This window comes from Eremomyces bilateralis (assembly GCF_010015585.1).
Source record: "Eremomyces bilateralis CBS 781.70 unplaced genomic scaffold P152scaffold_4, whole genome shotgun sequence".
In the NCBI taxonomy this organism is placed as follows: Eukaryota; Fungi; Ascomycota; class Dothideomycetes; order Eremomycetales; family Eremomycetaceae; genus Eremomyces; species Eremomyces bilateralis.
In genome coordinates, this window is record NW_022985070.1 from 714,882 (window position 1) to 735,828 (window position 20,947).

Here is a 20,947-nt window from a genome sequence, read left to right on the forward strand (position 1 = left end):
TTGTCGGCATTGATACGTCAAGACATTCAAGGAGCTGAATGAAGGAGGTGAGTAAAATGGTGGGGCGGCGGTTGGTGCCTTTGGTGAGGTGGTGTCGCATTTGGTGGTAGATGACTCGTGGTGGTACAGTTTGGTATGCTTTGCCCGCTAATACGTATTCGGTTCCACTCGGCTTAATGCGGACTCTATTCACACCTCATCTTTTCTATGGTGGGATTCAGGTACTCTTCGACCTCCTCCCTCCAGATGCCTTCATACTGCACTTCTCCCTCCTCCCTCTACCCTAGTACCTATCCAAACTGCAGTCATTATATATATGTGTGTACTTTAACTTAGATGCTGCTTATTACTATTGGTGTAAGTTAGGTATTAAATTGTTCTTAATTCCTTGCAGCTTCTTATCAACGAGGTCCTATTCATCGTCGTCATTGCTCGAGTATATCTTCTATCAATGAGGCACTATTCAAAGTCGTCCTACCATCTCTCAACCCTTTCGATTCATCTATCCAAAAAGTTGCAATGACAAACCCACCGTCAAGTCTCTCCAAGAACGATGCCCGCGTCCTGAATGCATTGTTTGATGCCGAGTCGTCACTATCATCCGGTGTAGCCATCTCGAATGAGTCCATCCCAGCCTTTGCGACCGATATTGAGATCAAGCAGCGCGAGTCTGCCGCCATAATACCTCTAAATTCGCCGCAACCCTCCAGACCAAGTGTCGAGAAGGCTATCGCAGAGTTAGACGGCATCATTAACGAGAGACCCCAATATGCATCCGCTTACGCGAATCGAGCGCAAGCGAATCGACTACTCCTTTCTGCGAAATCGGACGACCTCGCTGCCATGGATTTATTCTCGGCCAAGGGTGTCCAACTGTCACAGTCCATCCTCAAGGATCTGACCAGTGCGATCAACATGGCGACGCCGTCTCCCTCCGCGGCAGTACCTACGACCGATGCACGGTTGCTATCCGCAGCTCATACGCACCGGGGTTATTTGCTGCTGCAAGCGGCGAAATCAATCTCCACATCGTCTGCCGACAGCGCGTCGGTGAAGCTCCCGGAGTCGCTGAGGGGTCTGAGCTCGGATACCTTGGAGGAAATGGCCAGCATGGATTTCTTCTGGGGCGGACGATATGGAAACGAGGTTGCGAAGGTCTTGGCGGTGAAGACCAATCCGTACGCGAAAATGTGCGGGGCGATTGTCAAGGAGGCTCTACAAGAAGAGATGAAGCAATACCAACCAACGCAATGATGTATCGGACGGTGACAGACATTGCCACCAAGTCTATCGAATCGCATTCTACTCGTAGGGAGTTCGTTCGATACCACTAGGGCCCTATTTTACTCCGCGTTCTCCTCCATATCCTCATCACTATCCTTCCCAGAGTTGAAATCTTCCTCATCCTCCTCATCCTCCTCATCCTCATCATCCAAGTCGTCGCCTTTCAAGCCATAGTCATCTTCGAAGAATTTGAGCGGTTGAACCTCCGGAGCGAACCCCTCGGCTTCGAATCGGGTCTTGAGAGACTGCAATCACGGTTAGCGGACGGTCGGCGTCCCATCCGAAGTCATCGGAATTACCTCAGCATTGATGCTCGCACAAGTCACCACCAGATTCGCCGATTTCGGATTAAACAGCGGCGCCAACCACGCGCCCATAACCCGCTGCACATCCTCCTTCCCCACCGTTCTCACCTTCCCGAGCATTTTTTGGCTCCACTCCTTCCCAACCCCTCGAATGACCTCGTTCACAAATGCCAGCATCGCCGCCGATCCCATCGTCGGCTGCTCGTCCGCCATGCCGAGAACAATGGTGCTGACGCAGGCCTCCAAGGCATGCTGTTCCAGCGGCGTCTTCCCGGACACAAAGTCATCCACGACCTTCTTCCCCGCCGCGTACGCATTGAACGCATCCGGCGATCGGTAGATGCTGAATTCCATCAGGCCGTTCTCGACGGATCGGGAGAAATTGGCACCGTAGACGAGCCCCGTGCCGCGGAGGTTGGCCCAGATGGGTCCTTCTGTGGTGTCGAGGTACGCCATGGCCACCATGAGAGCGGGGAGGTCGGGGTGGGCATAGGAGTCGGGTCCGGGGCCAGTGAGCATAGCGAAGGAGGAATCGATCGGGGGCATGGGGACGATGAAGGCCTTGCCTCCAGGGGTCTTGCCAGCGTCGGAAAGCCGTTCTTGTTTCCGGTCGATGGCGTTCAGTGGCTTGCTGGTGTCGAGGCCAGCGGTCAATGTCTCCCAAGACGAGACGGGGCCCTTCAGCTTGTGGACATCTGCAATCACGGCAACTCTCATGTTGCAGAATTGCGTAATGGCTGAGTTGAATTGCTTCATGCGGCTCACCACGGCGTCGGGATCCGTATTCAACAGATGCTTGATCCGCTTGAGGTAGAGCCCTTTGGCAAGAGTGCTTCGTGCACGTGGAAGGGATTGGGCATTGAAATGGATCATAATGTCGGCATCCTTTAACATACCCCAGCCGCTTCGCTTTTCGTCCGGAATGTCGGCGAGAATCTTCGCGATGTTGGTTTTGAGGCGCTACATCTTGTCAGTGGGTTAGACTTCATAGCTTTCTCAGAACATACCTCAACATCTAGAATGGAATCAAACAAAAGTGTCTTCAACCATTCGATGGCGACAACATATTTCTCCGGCTCGACCACTAGCTCAATCCTCAACATGTCACCATTCCCAAACCCGCTACCTGCATGGTACGATGCCGTATCCTCTTCCAACATCGTGATGACTTGTTCAAACTCGACCCTCTTTCCATCTTTCATCACTGGCGTAGTGAAGAGATTCGCGAGGTACAATGACACCAGGGGCTTCAAATCCGCTGACAGGTCGGTGGTGCCCATTTGCACGACGATTTGCACGAAATTGCTAGGGATATGCTCGAAATGAATGAACAGCGGGTTTTCCTTGTCGGCATCGATGGTCTTCTGGATCTCATTGTCCAGCGTCCCCAGCTTCTTGGCCAAACCCGACCTGGCCATCGTGGTGGGGATGAATTTGATCGATTCCGTTCCTGGGATTTTGAAGTCATCCATGATCTCGTCGGGGATCTTTCGATCGTTTTCAGCTTTGGCTTCGTCGAGCTTTTTCGTGAGCTCCTTCAGTCCTTCCTCCCCAAGCCGCTGTTGCTGCTCCTCAACGCGAGCCTGCTCATCCTTCTTGAGTTTCTCGGAAAGTGTCGCCGAAGGGACGCCGAGAATTGAAACATGGTGCGCTTCGGCAAGATACTTGGTCAGGAAGTCTCTCCATTGTTGGTCGGACCACGAGTCCAGATCATCAAGGGTCTTCAGTGAACTGAGTTGCAGCTTGAGGTATTCGCCTTGTCGATCCCCGAAGAGGTGATCGGAGATAACTGCGTCCGAAAATGCCGAAGGATTGGTCTCGCATTCTCGCTTGTCATGGCGCTTCAACCGTACCAAGCAATCCTTCATGTATTTCATATCAAATGGTTTCGCCGCCGTCTCTTTCAGAAGTTCGAAGAAGCGCTTCTCAACATCGCCGAGTTTCTCCGTCTCGACGCTCGTCAGGGTGAACCAAACAACGCCTTTAGTCTGAACTTCGGATTCATAGTAAACCCCACTCGCCAATTGTTCTTTCTCCACAATGACATTCTCGAGCACCGTAGCCGGGGAACCCGCAATGTACAAGAGAAGGGCATTCATTGCAGTTAGATCGACATCGTCCAAGTAACCCGGCCCAAAGAACGCGATCACGATTTCGCCCATGCTCTCGTCCTCTTCGGGAAATTCGACCTTCACCACGGACGTTTGGCTGAGTGGCGGCGGCGCAGCTGACTCAACCCAAGGTCGCTTGAACGGATCGCCCGGTTTTGGAACTTCGTCTACGACGCTATCCTCGAACTTCTCCAGGATGCCCAAGAGCTCGTCGTGGTTCACGTCGCCGACCAGGATGACCCGTAGGTTTTTCGGCTGATACATCTCCTTGTGAAAGTCTCGAATGCGTTGCGCAGTCAGGACTCGAAGCTGCTCCATCATTCCGCCTGTCTCGTAGCGGAAGCCGTTTCCTTCCGGATACAGCAGGCGCTTGGCCTCGAGCGACATGAGGTTCGACTGTTTGTTCTGGACGTCTTGCATCTCGCAGTAGACGACGCCGGCATCTTGGCCAGTGCCGTCAATATGGTGGACTTCGGTGTAGCACCCAGCGTCTGTTAACGTGGGTAGAAGCACATGCTCTAGGTAGACTGGGAGGATCAAGGCTGTGCCATCCCACCCCGCTGACTCAAGAGTATATACTGTCTGATCGGTGCCGGTCCACGCATTGGTCATGGAGTACGCTCGGGTTGCGAGCTTATCTAGCAGACCTTTATACCTGTAGCTTTTTGAGCCCATGAAAATGAGATGTTCCAGCGTGTGGGGCGCGCCGGAATCATCGTGGATCTCGGTGGCTACTGCGAAGTATCCGTACACCTTTGGACCCTTCTGGTCCACCACGAACACTCGCATTCCCGTCCTTTCGGATTCATATTGAGTGAACTTGACTGACACCGCATAATCGGATTTGAAGTCTTGGGTTTTCTTGAAGTGAGTCTTCCCTGGCCCGTTTGCTTGAGCCATTTTACAACGGAGTCGATCCAGCGGGTCAGCTGGAGGAGAATGGAGCCTGCGTATGCGAGGGCTGTATTTGATGGCAGGAGAAAGAGGATCAATTCTCCTGAGTGTGGACTTGATTCCTTGTAGCAGGCGATGAGTTGCGATGTTTCGTATTTCCTGCAGCCTAGGACACAGCTCGTCCTCGTCGTGGAGGTCGTGTGTCTAACGCGTTCCGAAGGGATTTATTATCTGTGACAGATCTACACAGACATGTAAACGGAAGACAAAAGAAGAAAACGAACTGGCAAAGAGAAGACTCGCTTCAGCCCTCGATGAATATTTACTTTTAGTGATCTGACCCTGATGTTTGGGAACCTGCAGCGATCGCTGTCGTCAAACCACAGAACCAGCTGGATGGATCCGCCCCGCCTTGCAGCCTCAGGCCCCCCAGCCTCGCGGATCTCCAGTCATTTGGGCAATAAATCAGGGACTCAAATGGTTACTTGCACAAGCTGTAATAGTGCGGATTTATAACTATGACTTTGTAAGTTTGGTACGGAATAGAAGATCCGTCTTTAATTTGGGTGCGAAAGGGGTTTCCGTCGACCGAACGCTATGCCCAAGTAGTATCTACGCCGAATTCGTGAATACTCGGATTGTATATTTCCTGTAGGCCAGAGGGCTAGTTTAAACTGTAGAACTTACCGTAAGTATCGAGGCGGTGCGAGCATTGGGAGTACGAGTCGCCTTTAGCAATTTACTTTATTTAGGTCCCTTTATGGTAGTATTAGCCTTAGGGATGTCAATCAACCTAAGAAAGTGAGGATGCAACTGCTTTCGGAGGAGGCTGGGACTGGAGATCATACCTTGAATTTCACGCGCTCTCATTGGTCGGGAGCATCTCCAAGCTTCAACCCTTCAACCACCAACGTCCAACGCGACTCTTCCTCTCTCGCGTCTTGAATCCCATCTCAGCTTCTCTCCTTCACACCATTCCCTCGATATTCTCGTGTAGCAGAGTTCTTAGATGCATGGAGTCATCGGTCTATTTAAATATCCTGTCGTTACCCCAAACCTTTTCTTTTACCGTGATTCCTCCACCAACGTTGTTTCTATAACAACCACCATCGCGTCCTCCTCGCTCCGACCACCACTCGGCTGTCACTTCTTCGCAGGACTCCAGCATGTCTTTTCGTCCTTTATGATGCTCATCAGACATCTTCATTCTCGACGTCCGACCCTCCCAAATCTATAATTGCGCGTCATGTCTTCCCCATCCCTCCCCTCCGATGGGGCTACTCCACGATCCGATCTCACCGCCCACGGTGGAAATGACATGGACTCTGCTGGACTCGACATTCCACGGCGGTTGATGAAAGGTAATGCATGAAGTTCTGAAGGTGCTGGACCCTCTCTAATTACTTTTCGTCTTTTAGTGAAAGTTCTTTATACTTTCGACGATCAGAACAAGACCAACTGCCTCGCCCGACTGCCGAACGCCGTGAATGTCCCCGTGGTCGATCTCGATGACTCAACTCAGATTGGGGTGATTGAACTGAGGACCTGCATCCAAGCAATCATCACAGCAAGGTAAATTCCGTCAGCCCCGCAATCTTCGTAGGGTCCGCTTACCCAGCCTCTAGTCCGGAACTGATCTCCAAACTCGAACACGATTATACCGTCTATGCGTACGACTTCTCCGAATATGACACTCCTCTGGTCGGACAGGGCCTGTTATCCGCCGTCCTTACTTCTGGTTCCACTCCAAATGCTCCTCTGAGCGATTCACAACCCATGATCACGGGCCGAGTATGCAGGAATATATTGGGTATATTCTCAGGTGGTGCTTCCGAGACTCTAGAGGTGAAATTGAGGCTGGTTCCGGTACCATCATCCTCACAAACGGAGTATATGGCGAACATGGAGCGTTATCGCAGCATGAATCGACCGATGCCGGATGGATATGAAAATGCTGCTTGGACGAATTATCCCCGCGAATACCAGGACGACGGTCGGCTGACCGGTCACTCGGGGTCGCCACCAGCCCAACCCCAGATGCAACGCGGCAGCCTTCAGAGATCGTATTCCATGGCCTCGGATTCGCTACACGATATACTAGCCCCGAGGGCCCGGGCGGCAGATTTCTCCGATGCGGGTATGACTCCTGCGTACAGCATTGAAGGTAGCCGAGTTGGGAGCCCCACTCCAAGTGTCCGGTCCGCGAATGGTCTATCCCAAGGACCGCAACAATACCCCCAACCGACCAGACCTCCCTCGAGAGCATCCGTCCGTGGTGACATGACAAATCAGCAAATGTCTGACTGGGGCGAAGGAGATATTGAGGAAGGCCCGGCAAAGAAGCGTGCACGTCTCGAACAGGTGGAATGGCGTGGTAAGACAGCTTTCGGAGCCAAGCAAGATTCTTTGCGGGTTGCGGCGAGTACCCAGGCCTCTATTCGCGGTCATCGTCCACTTCCCGGTCATCTTATGGCTCAAGGCCATGATGGTCCAGGGCGAGCTCCAACTCCTCGACCACAAAGGTTCGCTCAACCAGATCGCCGCCCGTCTCAAGCTGGGATGAGTACACTGCGTCAGGAATCTGCCTACGACTTGGTGGATTATATGTCGCCTGATCCAACAATGCCCCCAACTGCCCCTCAAGTTGACTCAGGGCTCTACTCTGCGGAGGACGAACAATCAGGCAGTCACTATGCGTCTCCCACTTCGGATATCCCTTCATCGCCGCCCGAACTTCCTACACGCCGAGACATTATCCAGCCCGCGCTAAATAGCCCTGCACCGGCGACGCAGATTAATCCCAACGACTCCGGGTTCGGAAGTGATACTGTCGATATACAAGATCAACGAGTCCGAAACAAGGAGCAGGGAAAGAAAAAGCAGCTAGAGGCAATCCATAAGAGAAATTCCACGACCGACTGGATATCTCACTGCTATGGACCCCAGGAACTCCTCCCATCCAAGATGCACTTGACGGAAAATTTTGAGCGGGCCCAGAAGAATTTGACATCCTACCAAGCACGGCTTCAAAGTGCGGCGGCTGACCTACCACCACCAGCCAGTCAGTCACACAGAACACAAGCTCCAGGAGTCAATCAGTCCGATCTACCCGATGAGAGACCTATGAATCCTCTTCCCTCCGAAAACCCGATTCCTAGCACACCTTGTCCTGCAAGCAAGGCCCCAGACCGGCCCATTCTCGCGACCAGTGCCCCCGAATCGAACATAAACGTGCTTCCACCTTTTATGTTAGAGACTAGCACAGTGGAAGTCCGGCGTCCAGGCAAAGGGAACACGAAACCCGCCAAAAAATCATCTAAATCGAATTCACAACCACGATCACGCGCAAACTCCAAAGCGCCACTCGCCGCTGAGCAGAATGGAGAGGCACCTGGTTCTACGCCTGCACCGGAGGGGCCTCAAGAACCTCCAAAACCTCGGAGTGGCTCCGGTGCTCGTCGTAAGAAGATGATCCAGGACAACCTCGAAAGTGCCATTCGATCGGGTGAGATGCCACGGTTTTGCATCAATTGTGGTGACATCAAACCCTCCACATGGCGAAAGGCTTTTACACGCGTCGTAGACGGCGATCCTGCAGACGTGGTGCTCCGCAATGAGGCTGGTGGCATTCTGTGCACTGAAGTCCTGGAGAGGGACGAAGATGACCGTGTGACCAAATATCGGATCTATAAGAAGTCGCCGGGACCCGAAGACAAGGTCGGCGACAACATTGAGGAGGTCACACTTTGCAACTGTGAGTATTGGTTAAATTTTAGTCAATGGGTCATGCTGACTTTGAATTCCAGCTTGTGGTATTTATTTCGTCTCCAAAGGCGCCATGCGACCCTCATTCCTCTGGGGCAAGCGACAAAAGCCCGGAGAATCAAAGATGAGCCGCCAAAGGAAGAAGAAAATCGAGTATACCGGCCTTCCTCAACCCTCATCAGACTTCTTCGCTCCGCCTCAATCGGATGCTGGCATGAGTGTCGATGGTACGGGCGAAAACGGCTCTCCTGACGATGCCTTGAACACAAATGCGGCGCCAGCCGATCAAGCGGAGCGTCAGCCTTCAACATCAAAGGATGATTCAGCAGCTGCGGCTCCGCAGGATGCTCTTCAAGCGACTCCAGAAAACGCGAGGCCCGAGGTGCAACAGAACTCTGCGGAAATTGGGGTTGACCCGACACCTAAACCGACTCGTCGGTTGCTCTTCCCTTCGCCGCGAAAGGATGGGGAAATGAAGCTGCTTGGTGAAGATCCCGCGTCTTCAAAAGCGTCTCTAGCTGGATCGCCGCCTCACTCCGAGTCCGGGAATGGAAATTCTATGGGGCCCTCGCAAACGGATGCACAAGGCGATGGAGCTCAATTCACAAATGAAGACGCATCTGAAACCCCAGCGGACCAGACCAACGAATCTACCGAGGCAGACAAGGAGAACCATCCGCCTCCAATTTCAGACTATGAGCTCGCGCACCTGTTCGACGACCTTCCCGAAATCGCCTCGCCATCCGCTCCCAAGACCCCACGGAAAACCCCTCAATCCAACAAATCGAATTCGACATTCAGCTTCGCATCTCTTCTCAAAACCCCCACCCCTGCCACTCGACGGTCCATCCGAATCGCGGAGAAGAGCGGCGGGAAAGATCGATCGTCACGCTCGAGACGACAACGCGATGGTGATCAGGACAACGAGTTCAGCGCCACCCCTTCCCGATCCTCGAAGCGGAGGCGCAGACGTTCCCTCGTTGAAGCCGATGACAACGCGCTGGATGGCAACGATGGTCTCCCACCCACCAACCTCGGCGTGCACATGACGCCCTTTACCGCGCAACTCAACCAAATGCTGAGCGACGGACTGTTCACCAGTCCTCATCGCACGTTCGGCCTCCTCAGCTCTCCCGGACGCGTATGGGGCGCGGGCCAGATGGACGGCGGCATGCAGCTTGACGGGGCCGATTGGACGAGCGACGGGTTCTTCGAGGACGCGGGGCTGATGCAGTTGCAGATCCCCGGCGACGCGGCGGGGCTCGGGATGGCGGGGTTCGTTGGCCAGGGAAACGGAAAGGGAATCGATCAGGCGGGTGTAATGACAGACGCCACGGTGCCGTCGAGTCCGCCGGCGCTCAACGAGTCGGCGCTGGGGTTCGAGTTCTACGTCGATCCGGACGCGGATGAGGATTGGAGCGTGCCGAGGGAGATGGGCGGGCTGGGGCTCCAGGATGCGGTGAAGCCGATGCAGGAGGTGGGTGTAGGAGGAATGCAGGGCAGCGCTGTCGACGTGATGGAGAAGACTGCGGGTTGATGGGCGATATGTAGCGAATTCAGCGATGCGCTGGAACTGGTGTTCAATTGGTTTTTTTGGGTGTATCAATCACGGACGGGGGACTGTGGTTCTCGACGTCAACGGCGATTCACCATTCATGTACTGATGCCGATCACGACCATCACCATTCATAGGAGCGAGCGAATTGAAGTTGCGGGATTGCATGAGCATCACTTCATCATCCATGTACCTACATGCTGGGAAGAAATCAACGCAATAAGGCTAGAAGAAATGGGACGAACAATCAGCCCGGACGCCGAACAATGAAGAAAACATGGACTTCCTCTCCTTCCTAACAATCCCAACGCCGTTACGCACGAACGACATGACTTCCTTCCCGTGACGCGCCTTTGCTCGTTTGTCGAGCGAAGTGGAATGCAAGCCGTAACACATCAGAGCTCATCTACACTCCATCGAACACGTTCTCGACACCCCAGAGTACTCACTTCCTCCCCCCGACAGCGATGCTCCCCATGCTCCCCACCCGCCCACTCACCTTCCTCACCCCATCCGCACTCTTCCTCGCACTCTGCGGCGCCCGATTGTCCATCTTCGCGTAACCCCCGCTCACCTTCCGCGCCTTCGTCTCTTGCCCGATCGGCCGGTTCTCGATCCCCACCTCCCCATCCCCCATGCCCAGCTCCTCCAGCAACGCCGCCGCGTTCCCCCCAATGCCGCTCGAATGACTCACCGCCCGCCGCGCGGCCGCCGCTGCCGATTTGCGCGTTGAGGATGTCGGTGACCGGCTCGCGTGGCGGCGCGCTAGCATGCGGAGTTGGATTTCTTCCTCGGTCTCCCCGGAAGGGGCGTCGCGGTAGGAGGACATCATGACGACGTCGACGTCGACGTCGTCGGCGCCCTCGGTGTCGGAGACGGCAGGGAGGGCGTGGGGATCATCTTCGTGGATGTAGTCGACGGTGTGGGGAGAGCTGAGGCGGCTGGAGAGGTTGCGGAGGGGAGAGGAGACGCCGGGACCGTAGCGTTTGGAGGTCTTGCGGGGTTGGCCGGGGGTGGGGGCAGGGAGGTTCTCAGTAGAGACGCCGCAGGTGGTGGGGTTTGTTGGAGGGACGGTGGTGGTATGCGTGGATCGTTCGATGGTGGAGGTGGAAGTGGATGTATGGAAGGATCCGGAAGAAACGCGGGAGTCGGGTCGCTCTCCGTTGGAGGTGATCTCGCCAAGGGCTTCTCGTTTGTTGTGAGGGGGAGTATAGCTCTGACTGGTGCTGACTAGACGTCGTGGGGAGGATTTTGAAGGTGTAGCAGGAGCGGAAAGGGTAGAAATGGCAGCAAGCTTCGGTTTCAAGACCGTATCTTCGAACCACCATTCGCGGAATGTGCCTTGGTTGAGGTGAAGCCAATGTTGTTGAGGACCGACCACCATACCCGGTCGCATAAACCGCATGAATGCAATGATCTCGTTGGCTGTGAAGCCATGTCGATAGATGAGATAGGCTCCAATGAGGCAGCCGGTCCGTCCCAATCCAGCTTTACAGTGAACTGCAATTCCGCGTTTCCGCACCGTGATGACCTCATGCGCCAAGTTGATGAATTGACGAACCATCTTAAGTCCCGGGCATGTCCCATCATCGAAGATCATATCGAGGTGTTGGATGCCAAGCTTGGTGAAGTATGTTGGGCAATAAAGCTCCGAGTTCAAGCGGACGACGAGGCCAATGTTCCGCTCGCTGAAATGCATGAGCACGTTCTTGAATGGAAGCGGTATATCTCTCGCTGCAGCCACGCCCGACCTTGTTGATGGGATCTTGGCCCACCGAGGGTCCGACTGGGCGACCGGTGCCACTGGTGTGCATTGAGGAGATGCAAAGGCAAGAAAATCGGGTGTAACCCAATTGAAATCCCCCATATCGACTCTCTCAAATCGTTCATATCTGTTTATCATCAACGGCTTTCCCTTAATGTCGATGCGATCTGCTTACTCTTCCAAGTTAAATTCCCGTAGGCCCACCAAATTTTCCTCTTTTGCTTTCCACACACCATAAACAATGTCTTGAACATTCAAAACATAGTCCGCCTGGCTGTATCCAGCATCCCGGAACGGCATGCATGGTGGATCCATTTGTGATATCGGTGCAAGCGCGAGATGTGGTGGCCATGACTGGATCATCACCATATAACATGCCAGAATGCACGCAGCATTGGCTCGACCTTAGAAATATCAGCATTAGGTTCCAATGTCTGAGATGTTAACTCACTTCTTGAGTCGTCGTTACTCCAGAAAACCACTGGGCGATCAACATTGGCAGGATCTGCCAGAACTTCATGAAGTAAAACTGCGAAGCGATAGAGATGACCGACGTGCAATGGACCAAAATCGGCGTGGAATGCATTGTACAGGAGGGTGTTGTCAATGGTGAAGTATGCCGGGACTTTTGGCCTGGTTGTTGATGCTGCTGTCGGACCATTTTGCGCTCTTGACGATCGCTTCGTCGGTGACTTCGAAGGTTTGGTCGGATATGGGAAGGGAGTATGTTCCGATGGTGGGTGGGTGTATGAAGCTAGGTAGACTCGATCTAAGAGCGCTGTTAGAATATCACTTTGACTTGTTTGCGACCTGGCGATGATGTTTACCTTGGATATACTCGATGACCTGTCCGTAACTGACGGACGTGTTTGAAGGCATGACTGTGGAATAAGGGCTATCAATGGACAGTAGTCAGCTCCGTCACTCTTTCAGTAGTTGCAATTGACTACCACTCACTGTTTTCGTCCTCTAGATAAGAATGGTGGTGATGACGACGGGTAAACGCATAGACCGAGGAGAGATGAGAGATGGAGCTGTTCCGAATATGTCACTGGCGCAGGAATTCCGACTCTTGCGAAGGTCACCTCCAAGCGAAACCGAAAGATACAAACAATAATGTTGAGAATTGGAGAGGATGAGAGTAAAAGGTGGAGAGGAAGCGCATAAGTACAATTCTCGGCATGTTTTTAGTTTCAGCAACACACACAAGATGTTGGGGGTAAATGGTAGGGGGAGTGCCGTTGCCGGGTAACGGGATTACGGGATAGCATATCACGTGTACGGTCACGTGGTTGTTTCATTCCCCTGAAGATCACGTGCTTATATTTGCGCCACATGTAATCTCTCCAGCCACTCCACCCCTCCACCGTCCACTACCTCCTGTTTGATGTCCATACATTCATTCCATCGTCATCGAAAGTCGAAATCGCCTTCAAAGTTCTTTGGTAGGTAAGTATCCAGTATCAACCATCAGACTGCCAACGTATTTCCTGGGATTAATTTGAGAACGCCCTCGTTTCAGCTCTTCTCACTCGCTCTATCTTTCCCATCGACATGGAACACCACGATCATCCGTTCATCGCGGCTTTGCCGCCTGAGATGGATTACATCACTTATCTGACACTCGTTGAACACAACTTGACCAAAGACAATCTCCCAATCCTTCACATAGCTCTTCAAGACTCAAAATTAACGGTTAACATTGGTTGGGATCTCGTCGCACTACTGATTCCACTTCTACCGGAATCACGAGAATGTCTACAAGATGTTGCCCAGCTCGGGAATCCTCGAGAAGTGGTTTTGAAGGTCACCGAAGCCTTGCGTTTCCTAGACTTTGATCTTGACATTTCTGAACATGAGGATGATGATCAGCCAAATACTGGCCCATCGAGCGTCGAAGTCCCACCAAGTTCGTCGGCGACACAAGGAATCCAGGAAACCGAATCAGAGACTTCCGTTCCACTTCCAATTCTACAGTTCGAAACTCTCTTATCCATGCTTTCTATTCTGCATCCTCGTCTCAAAACCAAGTTCCCTAGCAGGTTCCTTTCAGGGACGCTGCAAGCCATTTTGGCGGCATATTCAAAAACCACCCCCAGACTAGACGATACCACTGAATCCGTCGTGAAGTTTGTCAAGACCTTGACTGGAACCAAAAGACCTCATCTACCCCCAAGACGAAGTACCAGTGGGCTTCTGATGGAGGTTACTGCAGCGGCTCCAGACCCCGAAGCCCAGGAGGAGTCTGTGGGAGAAAAAGAAATTCAGAACCGTTTGATTCAATCCTTCATGACCCACATCTTGGAAGAATACATGCTAGCTCTTCACTTTGGGGACGTGGCTGGGATGGCCTGGAGCAGTCGAGTACAGGAGAAACTCCTTCCGGAAACGAAAGTCAAAGGTCGGACCACCATGATCGAGCAATTTGCCACCCAAGAGAAATATAAAGAAAAGGGTGCTGTTCTCGGTCAATTGGTGGCCATCTGCCAGGATCTTGACATCGACTTACCCGAACTCTGGCGGATAGTAAATAGCACGGATCCCGAACCAACTGGCAAACCTGAAGAAGACGATCCTCCAGAGTCGGCTGCAGACATCCCCCTTTCCAAGAACGGCGCCCTGTTCCTTCTTACGGCCAAGAAAGTGGCGGAGATTTTGTATGATATCCGGAGCCCGTCCATCCCCAAGTTTTCCATCTTCCCGGATCATGCGAAAATTTGCTCCAACTTCATCGGAGTTGCGGGCAGGAATACTGGCCTCGAGTCGGAGGCGTTGTTGGATACGATCCTCGCGCTTGCGATAATCGCCATCGGAACAGGAAACGTCGGGGAACCGACCTCGGACGACGAGTTTTTGAACTATCTCCAAGCCACGTCGTTGATATCGGCCAATTCACCAATTCCCCAACTCCGAGGCGTCGCACACTTCGTCACCTCGACGATCCTCCGATGTCACCCGCACGATCTATTGCGGTTAACATTCATTCAAGATACCCTCCAGCATTGCCCATACGAGAATCTCAAAGAAACTGCCGTCGGTTGGCTCAAAGGCGAAACCATCGAGGCCAATCTCGGTCTCGGCATCCTAAACATCAAACCGGGGCCAACAGATACAGAGGATGATAACACCACCTCCATATTCGCGACTCCCGTCGCCCTTTCGTCAGTCGCCCCCTTCCTCTGGCCGAAAACCGATCCCGCCGTCGACCGAACCCAACCCAAGGAAGCGTGGCTCCGTTTCCGCATCAACCTGGGCTTCTACCTCGCCGCCCTCAACTTCTGGTACCTTATCGTCACCGCACAACCCTTGCACGAGCCTCTCGGCATCCGTGGACTCCATGCCACCGTCCAAAACGGCTACCTCGAGCCGTTGGCCGCATTGGTGGCATCGTTCAAGAAAGGATTGGACACCGGTGAATTGTTGGAGATGGATGCCGAGCAGGCAAAGGCGGAGATCTGTGACTTGTTGATCGTGGAGGATGCGCTTGAGAGGATCAGGACGTCGACTAAGAAAGCTGGATTCTAAGACGGGTCGTTCGGCCTATTGATGGCGCCTCTGCTAAGGCTGATGTGTGGGTCGTTCGTATCGGCAAAATTGCTCGTAGCAGGTGGACAATCGGTTGCCACTTATGAGACATGAAGGCGAATGCTTCAATCATGACGTAGAGGTCATCAAAATACAAATCCATCTGTTTCCTAGCAGTACGGCGCAAAATTTCTGGGACCCTGATTCCAATCACCGGGGTGTCCAGGATTGAACCAATCGTTGTTGATAACAATAGAGATATGATGTCTCAAAGGATCTCAGAATAGTAGCCGATGAGAGTCAGCGAGTGATTCTACCTATCGTCATAACCTTGACGACATACGGGGTCGCCGCTCATAACCATTGTCATCCCACCAACCCTCACTGGACATCGAAGTGCCTGTGGTTGTAAGGAGCTCATGCACAAAGTCTTCAGGCAAGAGCTGATGATGTTTTGCTTAAGCGGACTTGGTTCTTCATGGTGTCGGCTGGGGAGAATAGGCAGAGTCATTTCCCATTGTTGAGGAGCAGCGGGAGGTGGAGGTTGTTCATGCGCCGACTGGGGAGAATAGGCAGAGTCCTTTCCCATTGCTGAGGTACGGGAGGGGTAAGCTCAGCACCATAAGTCCAGGTATCCGTATCTGGCAGGCTATCCTCCAAAGCTCCAAGATTGAAGGTTTTTCGAGCCTCTTTATGGGTCTTCTTCGCCTTGATGCAACTGGTGACCCCCATCTTCACCAGTTCTTGGAAGACTCGCTCGAACACCTTGCGGCGCCACGCGGGTTCGATAGGCCGCTGTTTGCCATCAGGTGTATCGTAGTGGATACCGATGACGGGCTTCATATGGGTGGCGAAATCAACGAAGTTCACGTAAGACTCCTTCAGTCGAACGTAGCGAAGGATTCCTTTGAGGAGATCTTCTTCGAGATGCTCGGGACTGGCACAATCCACTAGTACAGTCGTAAGTCCTGAGGTTGATATCAAGAACAGACACTTACCCCTATGCTCAGAAGCGGCTTTCTCCGGGATGAAGTAACTCTGGGCACTCATGGCTGAGAATGGAGATAGGTGCAGGAGTGCTTGAGATGATTGTTGAAGTAATTAAATGGAGATGTGCTGTCTATGGTTCAGTTGATGAGGCAAGAATAGGCTGACGATGCCGAAAAGATCTCCGTATCTTGAATCCAAAAGATCTGAAGGAAGAGCGAGGTGAAGGTAGGAAGATGTTTACATTGAAAGAAGAGAGAAGTGGTCCTCGAGTCCAATAAATAGTAGGTAACAATGCTCCACTAACACTGTTCGCTGAGGAAGGGTTGAAAAGGCGCACGTGAATGTCCGCTATTGAGGCCACTTCCAGATATAACACACAGTTTGTTGTTGGGAAGACGCGTCTGACTGGGTCTTACGCATCTTGCTGGAGTCCTACGCGTCACGTCGGGGCAGTGGACGTCTACCCATTTGCTTGCCCCGAGTAGAACAATGGTGCAGTTCGAAGGTATCGCTTCATAGATAACATGTGGTGCCGGCATGGTTTCGCGGAAGGCATTGCTGATCAAGCGAAGCGGGATTCCAGGGGCTGATTGTGGGAAGTATGCCGTGGAAGATCATCGCTAAGGAGGTTCCTTGCCATGAATGAGATCCGAAGAGGAAGAGATTGATGCTCCAGAAGCATATCCCCAGGAGCCGAAACACCGAATCGTCATCTTCGTTTCGCCTCACATTTCCTCTTTTGTAGTATACCTTACACTCCTGTTAGTCAAGTCGATAATTATATACGACTCTCCGCTACCTGAGGTTGGAGGACATGATATGTCAGGGCCCATCAGTCTCTTCTGCCCCAGATAGACCTTGGACAGCTCTCCTTCACGGCACCTTCTTAGTTACAACTTCATCGGCATTCACCACCACGCGAGTCAGCTATCACTACCCCAGGTAATCCAAACGATACCGCCCCTTTAGGACAGAAGTGAACACATTACGTCTTTCCAAGCTCTTTACGGTTCCATGTTGTGACTCGCAGGAATAGCGGCCATAAACATGTCGATATGCCAAAGGTTCCAATCCACAGGGCGGAGCGTTTGTTCTGTCGATGATACATCATGTCAGCAGGTCTCATACTATTAACTTCTCGAGGACGGAGTGTTGATGGTTTTAATTACAGGGAATTTAACATACTACTATTTTATGACATGAAACGAGGCTTGATCAAGCTCATCCAAGACAACCGCAGAGCGGTGCTTCTTGCAATGTCGATACTCCGAATCGAGACCAAACGAGACGGGGACCACTCACTACAGTCAACCACCGCTATAACGATTACCGCGACAGCGATATTCGCGTTATAGCGATAAGATTCCCTGCACGGATTCTCAATCAATGCTGCCAAGAAAATTCGTTTTAGCGATATCCGTGTTATAACGATTGGATTCGCCTGTACGGATTCAATCGTTATAGCGAAGGTTGACTGTACATCAATTCATGCGTACGGCACGCTAATTGTGTATGGGATGTCATCTACGGGCGGAGCCTCGTGAATATACTACCTAGAATCTCCGAGCATCTATACATTCGAGACTCCGTCCGTTGTCATTTCTAACCTCAGGTCGATCGTAATTTATGCTTACCTTCGTAAAGGAGGCAACCAGGCACCAAGCTTCTCCCGTTTCCCTGCACTCGTGTCACTTGGGACAGGTAGGTTGAAACTTGAAAGGCGTCCTTCTGCTCTGGAATCCTGCACTAGGATTCTAATTCATCTAACGACCTTTCATATTGGCAGGCAATTCAATGATTTGTTGATACGGAGTCTCATGCGGCTGAGAATGGACTGGACCGTTGGGTTGTAAGTCAATATACCGAGCGTTTGCCTGGTTTTGGTCAACATCCCATCCTGGGCCATCGACGGTTTGTGTTTTCGGGATACGGACAGCATAGATTTGCGATTCGTTATTTGACGTCAATGACACGGCCAAAGACACTTTACACTCATAGGACGAGTCTCCAAGGTTTGCCACAGATATTGAGATATGGGTATCAGTTTGTGATGAGCCGCCTACCAGCAAGAACTTGAGATTGGGCAAAATCATAACTAGTGATGAGGAATAGATTGGCGTTTTGTATCGAAGTTTCCTATTGAAGATTGACAATGTCCCCTTCAGTATACCAAAAGGTCACTAAATTTGGCTCGGTAAACCTTAGTAATATTCTTCGTGCTCTTCACCGGGGAGGAATTAACCACTACTGAGAGGAAAAAATGTTAACTAGGAGAAAAATAGTAAACAATGACAAACGCATGATACGCAACATCGGACCGAAGATACGATACTCTAGGAAAACAAAGTCACTAGAAATTCACACCAGACTCAACAAACATCGAAAGGTAGCCTTCAGGCAGTGGAAATCGGACAGGCATGCAGTTCAATGAGAGCTCAATGCCACAACCAAGATAAGTACTAACTACCCGGAGTAGCTACATGATAGATAATACTTTCTTCTCAATCATATTTGCATCTTATGGCGAGTTTGCGACAGACCGGAGATAACTTCTTTTGAATAGCAGCACCGAGGCCAGGAAGGTATCCGAGAAGCAATTCGAAAGCTACTGGTGTGGTTGGTATAGATTGGGTTGGGGGTCGGGTGGAATGCACTGAAATTTTCAGGGGAATTACTCTGTACCGATGATGGATTCGTCACATTTTCACATGAGAGTGGACATGGTCCAATAAGAAGCATTTAATTATACACTAGTGTATGTATTAAACGTCCTCGGCCGTATTAGGGAGGGAAATGGCCAATATACATCTTGCGCCTTGCATGGCTACCCGGCTTTATTGGAGATTCGGAGCCTTATGCTTAACTGGTTAACGAGTAGGACTGAGGAGGATACGATCACACCAAGTGGAATGGTGCATAACATTGCCTCTCGGCTCTCCGGCTACAGCATTGTGATCTCATACCCTAACGCTCAATAATACATAGTAGTATGGTCATACGGAGCCTGGCATTGGTCCACTAGTGTAAAATTGGCGTCACAAGCGTCCAGGAGCCCCGGACTTCCAAAACCTCCCTGGCTGTCCAGCACGAGGCGCCCTCCACCCTGGCTAAATGGCTTTTTGGTCGTTGGTACACGAACCTCCACGATCCCTTAAACTTCCCTTGTCTTTATGCTGATGTGCCATCCATTGAATGGCTCCTCCGACCATGTGGAGAGCAAAAGCTGAGCAGGCGAGCTCAATGTTGCCATCACGTCGAGGTCATTTCCCGGCTATACGAGTGTTGGGTGCTTTGGTTGCGTTTGTCTTCGTTTACACATCCCTTTCGAGGGTATTTCACGGGTCAAGATCGCGGAACGCTCCTGTCTCCTTAAGTCCGCTCAGGTTCGGGTCGAACGATACTGCCCATCGACCATGTCCCTATATACCTGGACTGGACGATGTCCTTGTCGTGATGAAGACCGGATCGAGCGAAGCCGACACCAAGTTGCCATGGCACTTCTCGACGACCTTCCGATGTGTCCCCCATCATTTCATCGTCTCCGACTTGGAAGAGTCCATCCAAGGGTATGATCTCCACGATGCCCTTCGCGACGTCAGCCCAGCGATCCGGAAAGACGTACCGGAGATGGAACTGTACAATAACTTGAGAGAGCATGGCCGGAAAGCATTGGACGATTACGACTTCACCAAGTACACCCAATCAAAACAGGCAAAAAAGGATGGCAGGGAGAATCCGGCACACAAGCTCGACAAGTGGAAATTCTTGCCTATGGCCCATCAGGCATACCAGCATCGGCCGGCCGCCAAATGGTACGTGTTCATGGAAGCGGACACGTACCTGTCGTGGTCGAACGTCATGAAGTGGCTCAATAATTTCGATGCCTCGAAGCCGCAGTACCTTGGCAGCCAGATGCAGATCGGAGAAACCATTTTCGCCTTTGGCGGCACCGGCTTTGCGATATCCAATCCGGCGATGAAAGAACTGGTCGACTACCGAAGCCGACACTTGGGCGACCTGGAGGAATATACCAAGAATGGATGGGCAGGTGACGAGATCCTTGGACATGTACTTGGGGATATGGGTGTCAAATTGGTATGGGGATATCCAAACTCGCAGATGTCTCTGCCGCAGGAGCTATCATATACCGAAGCCGAGTATGACAAGCGGTTATGGTGCTACGCGCCAATCGGATGGCACCGTGTGGACTCGGAGGACATCGACGCGTTGTACTCATTCGATCTGACCTTCAACCATAATGTAAGTGATCCCAAGCAAGCTCTTCCGACCATGGCTAAGCCGACGACAGAAATCCCTCCTCCTCCACTCCGACATGTTTAACCAGTACGTCCTCCCCCAAATCGAAGCCGCTCCTGAGAGAGACGACTGGGAAAACCTGGCGGAGGAGGTCCATGGAATCGGACCGGACAGTCCACACGTGAGGACCGCGGCGGCCTGCCGGTCGCTGTGCATGAAGGATAAGAATTGCAAGCAGTATACGTATGGACACGGCATCTGTCGAACCTCCTCCTCCGTCCGGCTCGGAGAACCGGTTGCTCGAAGCAGTCCGCAATTGTGGTTACCCACGCACTCTGGATGGATCGTTAACCGGGTGAGAGCGTTTTCCAAGAAGATGCCTGCATGCCGGGAGGGGCCGTGGGTTCTATCGTGAGAAATCCGCGGTCATGTTGCCCTTCCACACGGATAGCCTTCTCGGCCTGTCAATTCGTCTTGGATGGCATATGGAATCGTG

General features: G+C 52.1%; 7 protein-coding genes across 7 annotated transcripts; 4 read left to right on the plus strand and 3 right to left on the minus strand.

Moving 5' to 3' along the window:
* The first annotated feature begins 310 nt into the window (after positions 1-310).
* Positions 311-1,546, plus strand: P152DRAFT_239613 (uncharacterized protein). Its single transcript, XM_033674614.1, has one exon. It carries the CDS (start codon positions 520-522, stop codon positions 1,252-1,254), a length of 735 nt encoding a protein of 244 aa, XP_033536587.1. The 5' UTR covers positions 311-519; the 3' UTR covers positions 1,255-1,546.
* On the minus strand, positions 1,048-4,931 carry P152DRAFT_239643 (uncharacterized protein). The gene is made up of 3 exons (XM_033674615.1): positions 2,597-4,931; positions 1,584-2,549; positions 1,048-1,529 (listed from the first exon to the last, which is right to left on the minus strand). The coding sequence occupies exons 1-3, from the start codon at positions 4,598-4,600 to the stop codon at positions 1,344-1,346; spliced, it is 3,156 nt and encodes a 1,051-aa protein (XP_033536588.1). The 5' UTR covers positions 4,601-4,931; the 3' UTR covers positions 1,048-1,343.
* A 625-nt stretch (positions 4,932-5,556) lies between these two features.
* On the plus strand, positions 5,557-10,384 carry P152DRAFT_431102 (uncharacterized protein). Its single transcript, XM_033677412.1, has 4 exons — positions 5,557-5,955; positions 6,013-6,166; positions 6,220-8,348; positions 8,401-10,384. The coding sequence occupies exons 1-4, from the start codon at positions 5,841-5,843 to the stop codon at positions 9,894-9,896; spliced, it is 3,894 nt and encodes a 1,297-aa protein (XP_033536589.1). The 5' UTR covers positions 5,557-5,840; the 3' UTR covers positions 9,897-10,384.
* On the minus strand, positions 10,360-12,878 carry P152DRAFT_480075 (phosphatases II; the record flags this gene model as incomplete). The annotated part of the gene is made up of 5 exons (XM_033681743.1): positions 12,637-12,878; positions 12,507-12,574; positions 12,131-12,448; positions 11,855-12,083; positions 10,360-11,806 (listed from the first exon to the last, which is right to left on the minus strand). The coding sequence occupies exons 2-5, from the start codon at positions 12,556-12,558 to the stop codon at positions 10,360-10,362; spliced, it is 2,046 nt and encodes a 681-aa protein (XP_033536590.1). The 5' UTR covers positions 12,559-12,574; positions 12,637-12,878.
* A 180-nt stretch (positions 12,879-13,058) lies between these two features.
* Positions 13,059-15,458, plus strand: P152DRAFT_240057 (DUF1760-domain-containing protein). Its single transcript, XM_033674620.1, has one exon. The coding sequence runs from the start codon at positions 13,234-13,236 to the stop codon at positions 15,202-15,204; it is 1,971 nt and encodes a 656-aa protein (XP_033536591.1). The 5' UTR covers positions 13,059-13,233; the 3' UTR covers positions 15,205-15,458.
* A 253-nt stretch (positions 15,459-15,711) lies between these two features.
* On the minus strand, positions 15,712-16,254 carry P152DRAFT_471614 (uncharacterized protein; the record flags this gene model as incomplete). The annotated part of the gene is made up of 2 exons (XM_033681080.1): positions 15,712-16,154; positions 16,203-16,254. 2 exons carry the CDS (start codon positions 16,252-16,254, stop codon positions 15,712-15,714), a joined length of 495 nt encoding a protein of 164 aa, XP_033536592.1.
* A 3,180-nt stretch (positions 16,255-19,434) lies between these two features.
* P152DRAFT_391328 (uncharacterized protein) lies at positions 19,435-20,866 on the plus strand (the record flags this gene model as incomplete). Its single annotated transcript, XM_033676089.1, has 2 exons — positions 19,435-20,454; positions 20,504-20,866. The coding sequence occupies 2 exons, from the start codon at positions 19,435-19,437 to the stop codon at positions 20,864-20,866; spliced, it is 1,383 nt and encodes a 460-aa protein (XP_033536593.1).
* Positions 20,867-20,947: the final 81 nt, after the last annotated feature.

Bases quoted from the DNA above. Each gene is read 5' to 3' on its own strand.
- P152DRAFT_239613 (XM_033674614.1), top strand. From the start codon at position 520: ATGACAAACCCACCGTCAAGTCTCTCCAAGAACGATGCCCGCGTCCTG.
- P152DRAFT_239643 (XM_033674615.1), bottom strand. From the start codon at position 4,600: ATGGCTCAAGCAAACGGGCCAGGGAAGACTCACTTCAAGAAAACCCAA. The intron at 2,550-2,596 runs GTATGTTCTGAG...GACAAGATGTAG, and splicing joins ATTCCATTCTAGATGTTGAG to CGCCTCAAAACCAACATCGC. The intron at 1,530-1,583 runs GTAATTCCGATG...CCGTGATTGCAG, and splicing joins GTGCGAGCATCAATGCTGAG to TCTCTCAAGACCCGATTCGA.
- P152DRAFT_431102 (XM_033677412.1), top strand. From the start codon at position 5,841: ATGTCTTCCCCATCCCTCCCCTCCGATGGGGCTACTCCACGATCCGAT. The intron at 5,956-6,012 runs GTAATGCATGAA...TTCGTCTTTTAG, and splicing joins TCCACGGCGGTTGATGAAAG to TGAAAGTTCTTTATACTTTC. The intron at 8,349-8,400 runs GTGAGTATTGGT...TTTGAATTCCAG, and splicing joins GGAGGTCACACTTTGCAACT to CTTGTGGTATTTATTTCGTC.
- P152DRAFT_240057 (XM_033674620.1), top strand. From the start codon at position 13,234: ATGGAACACCACGATCATCCGTTCATCGCGGCTTTGCCGCCTGAGATG.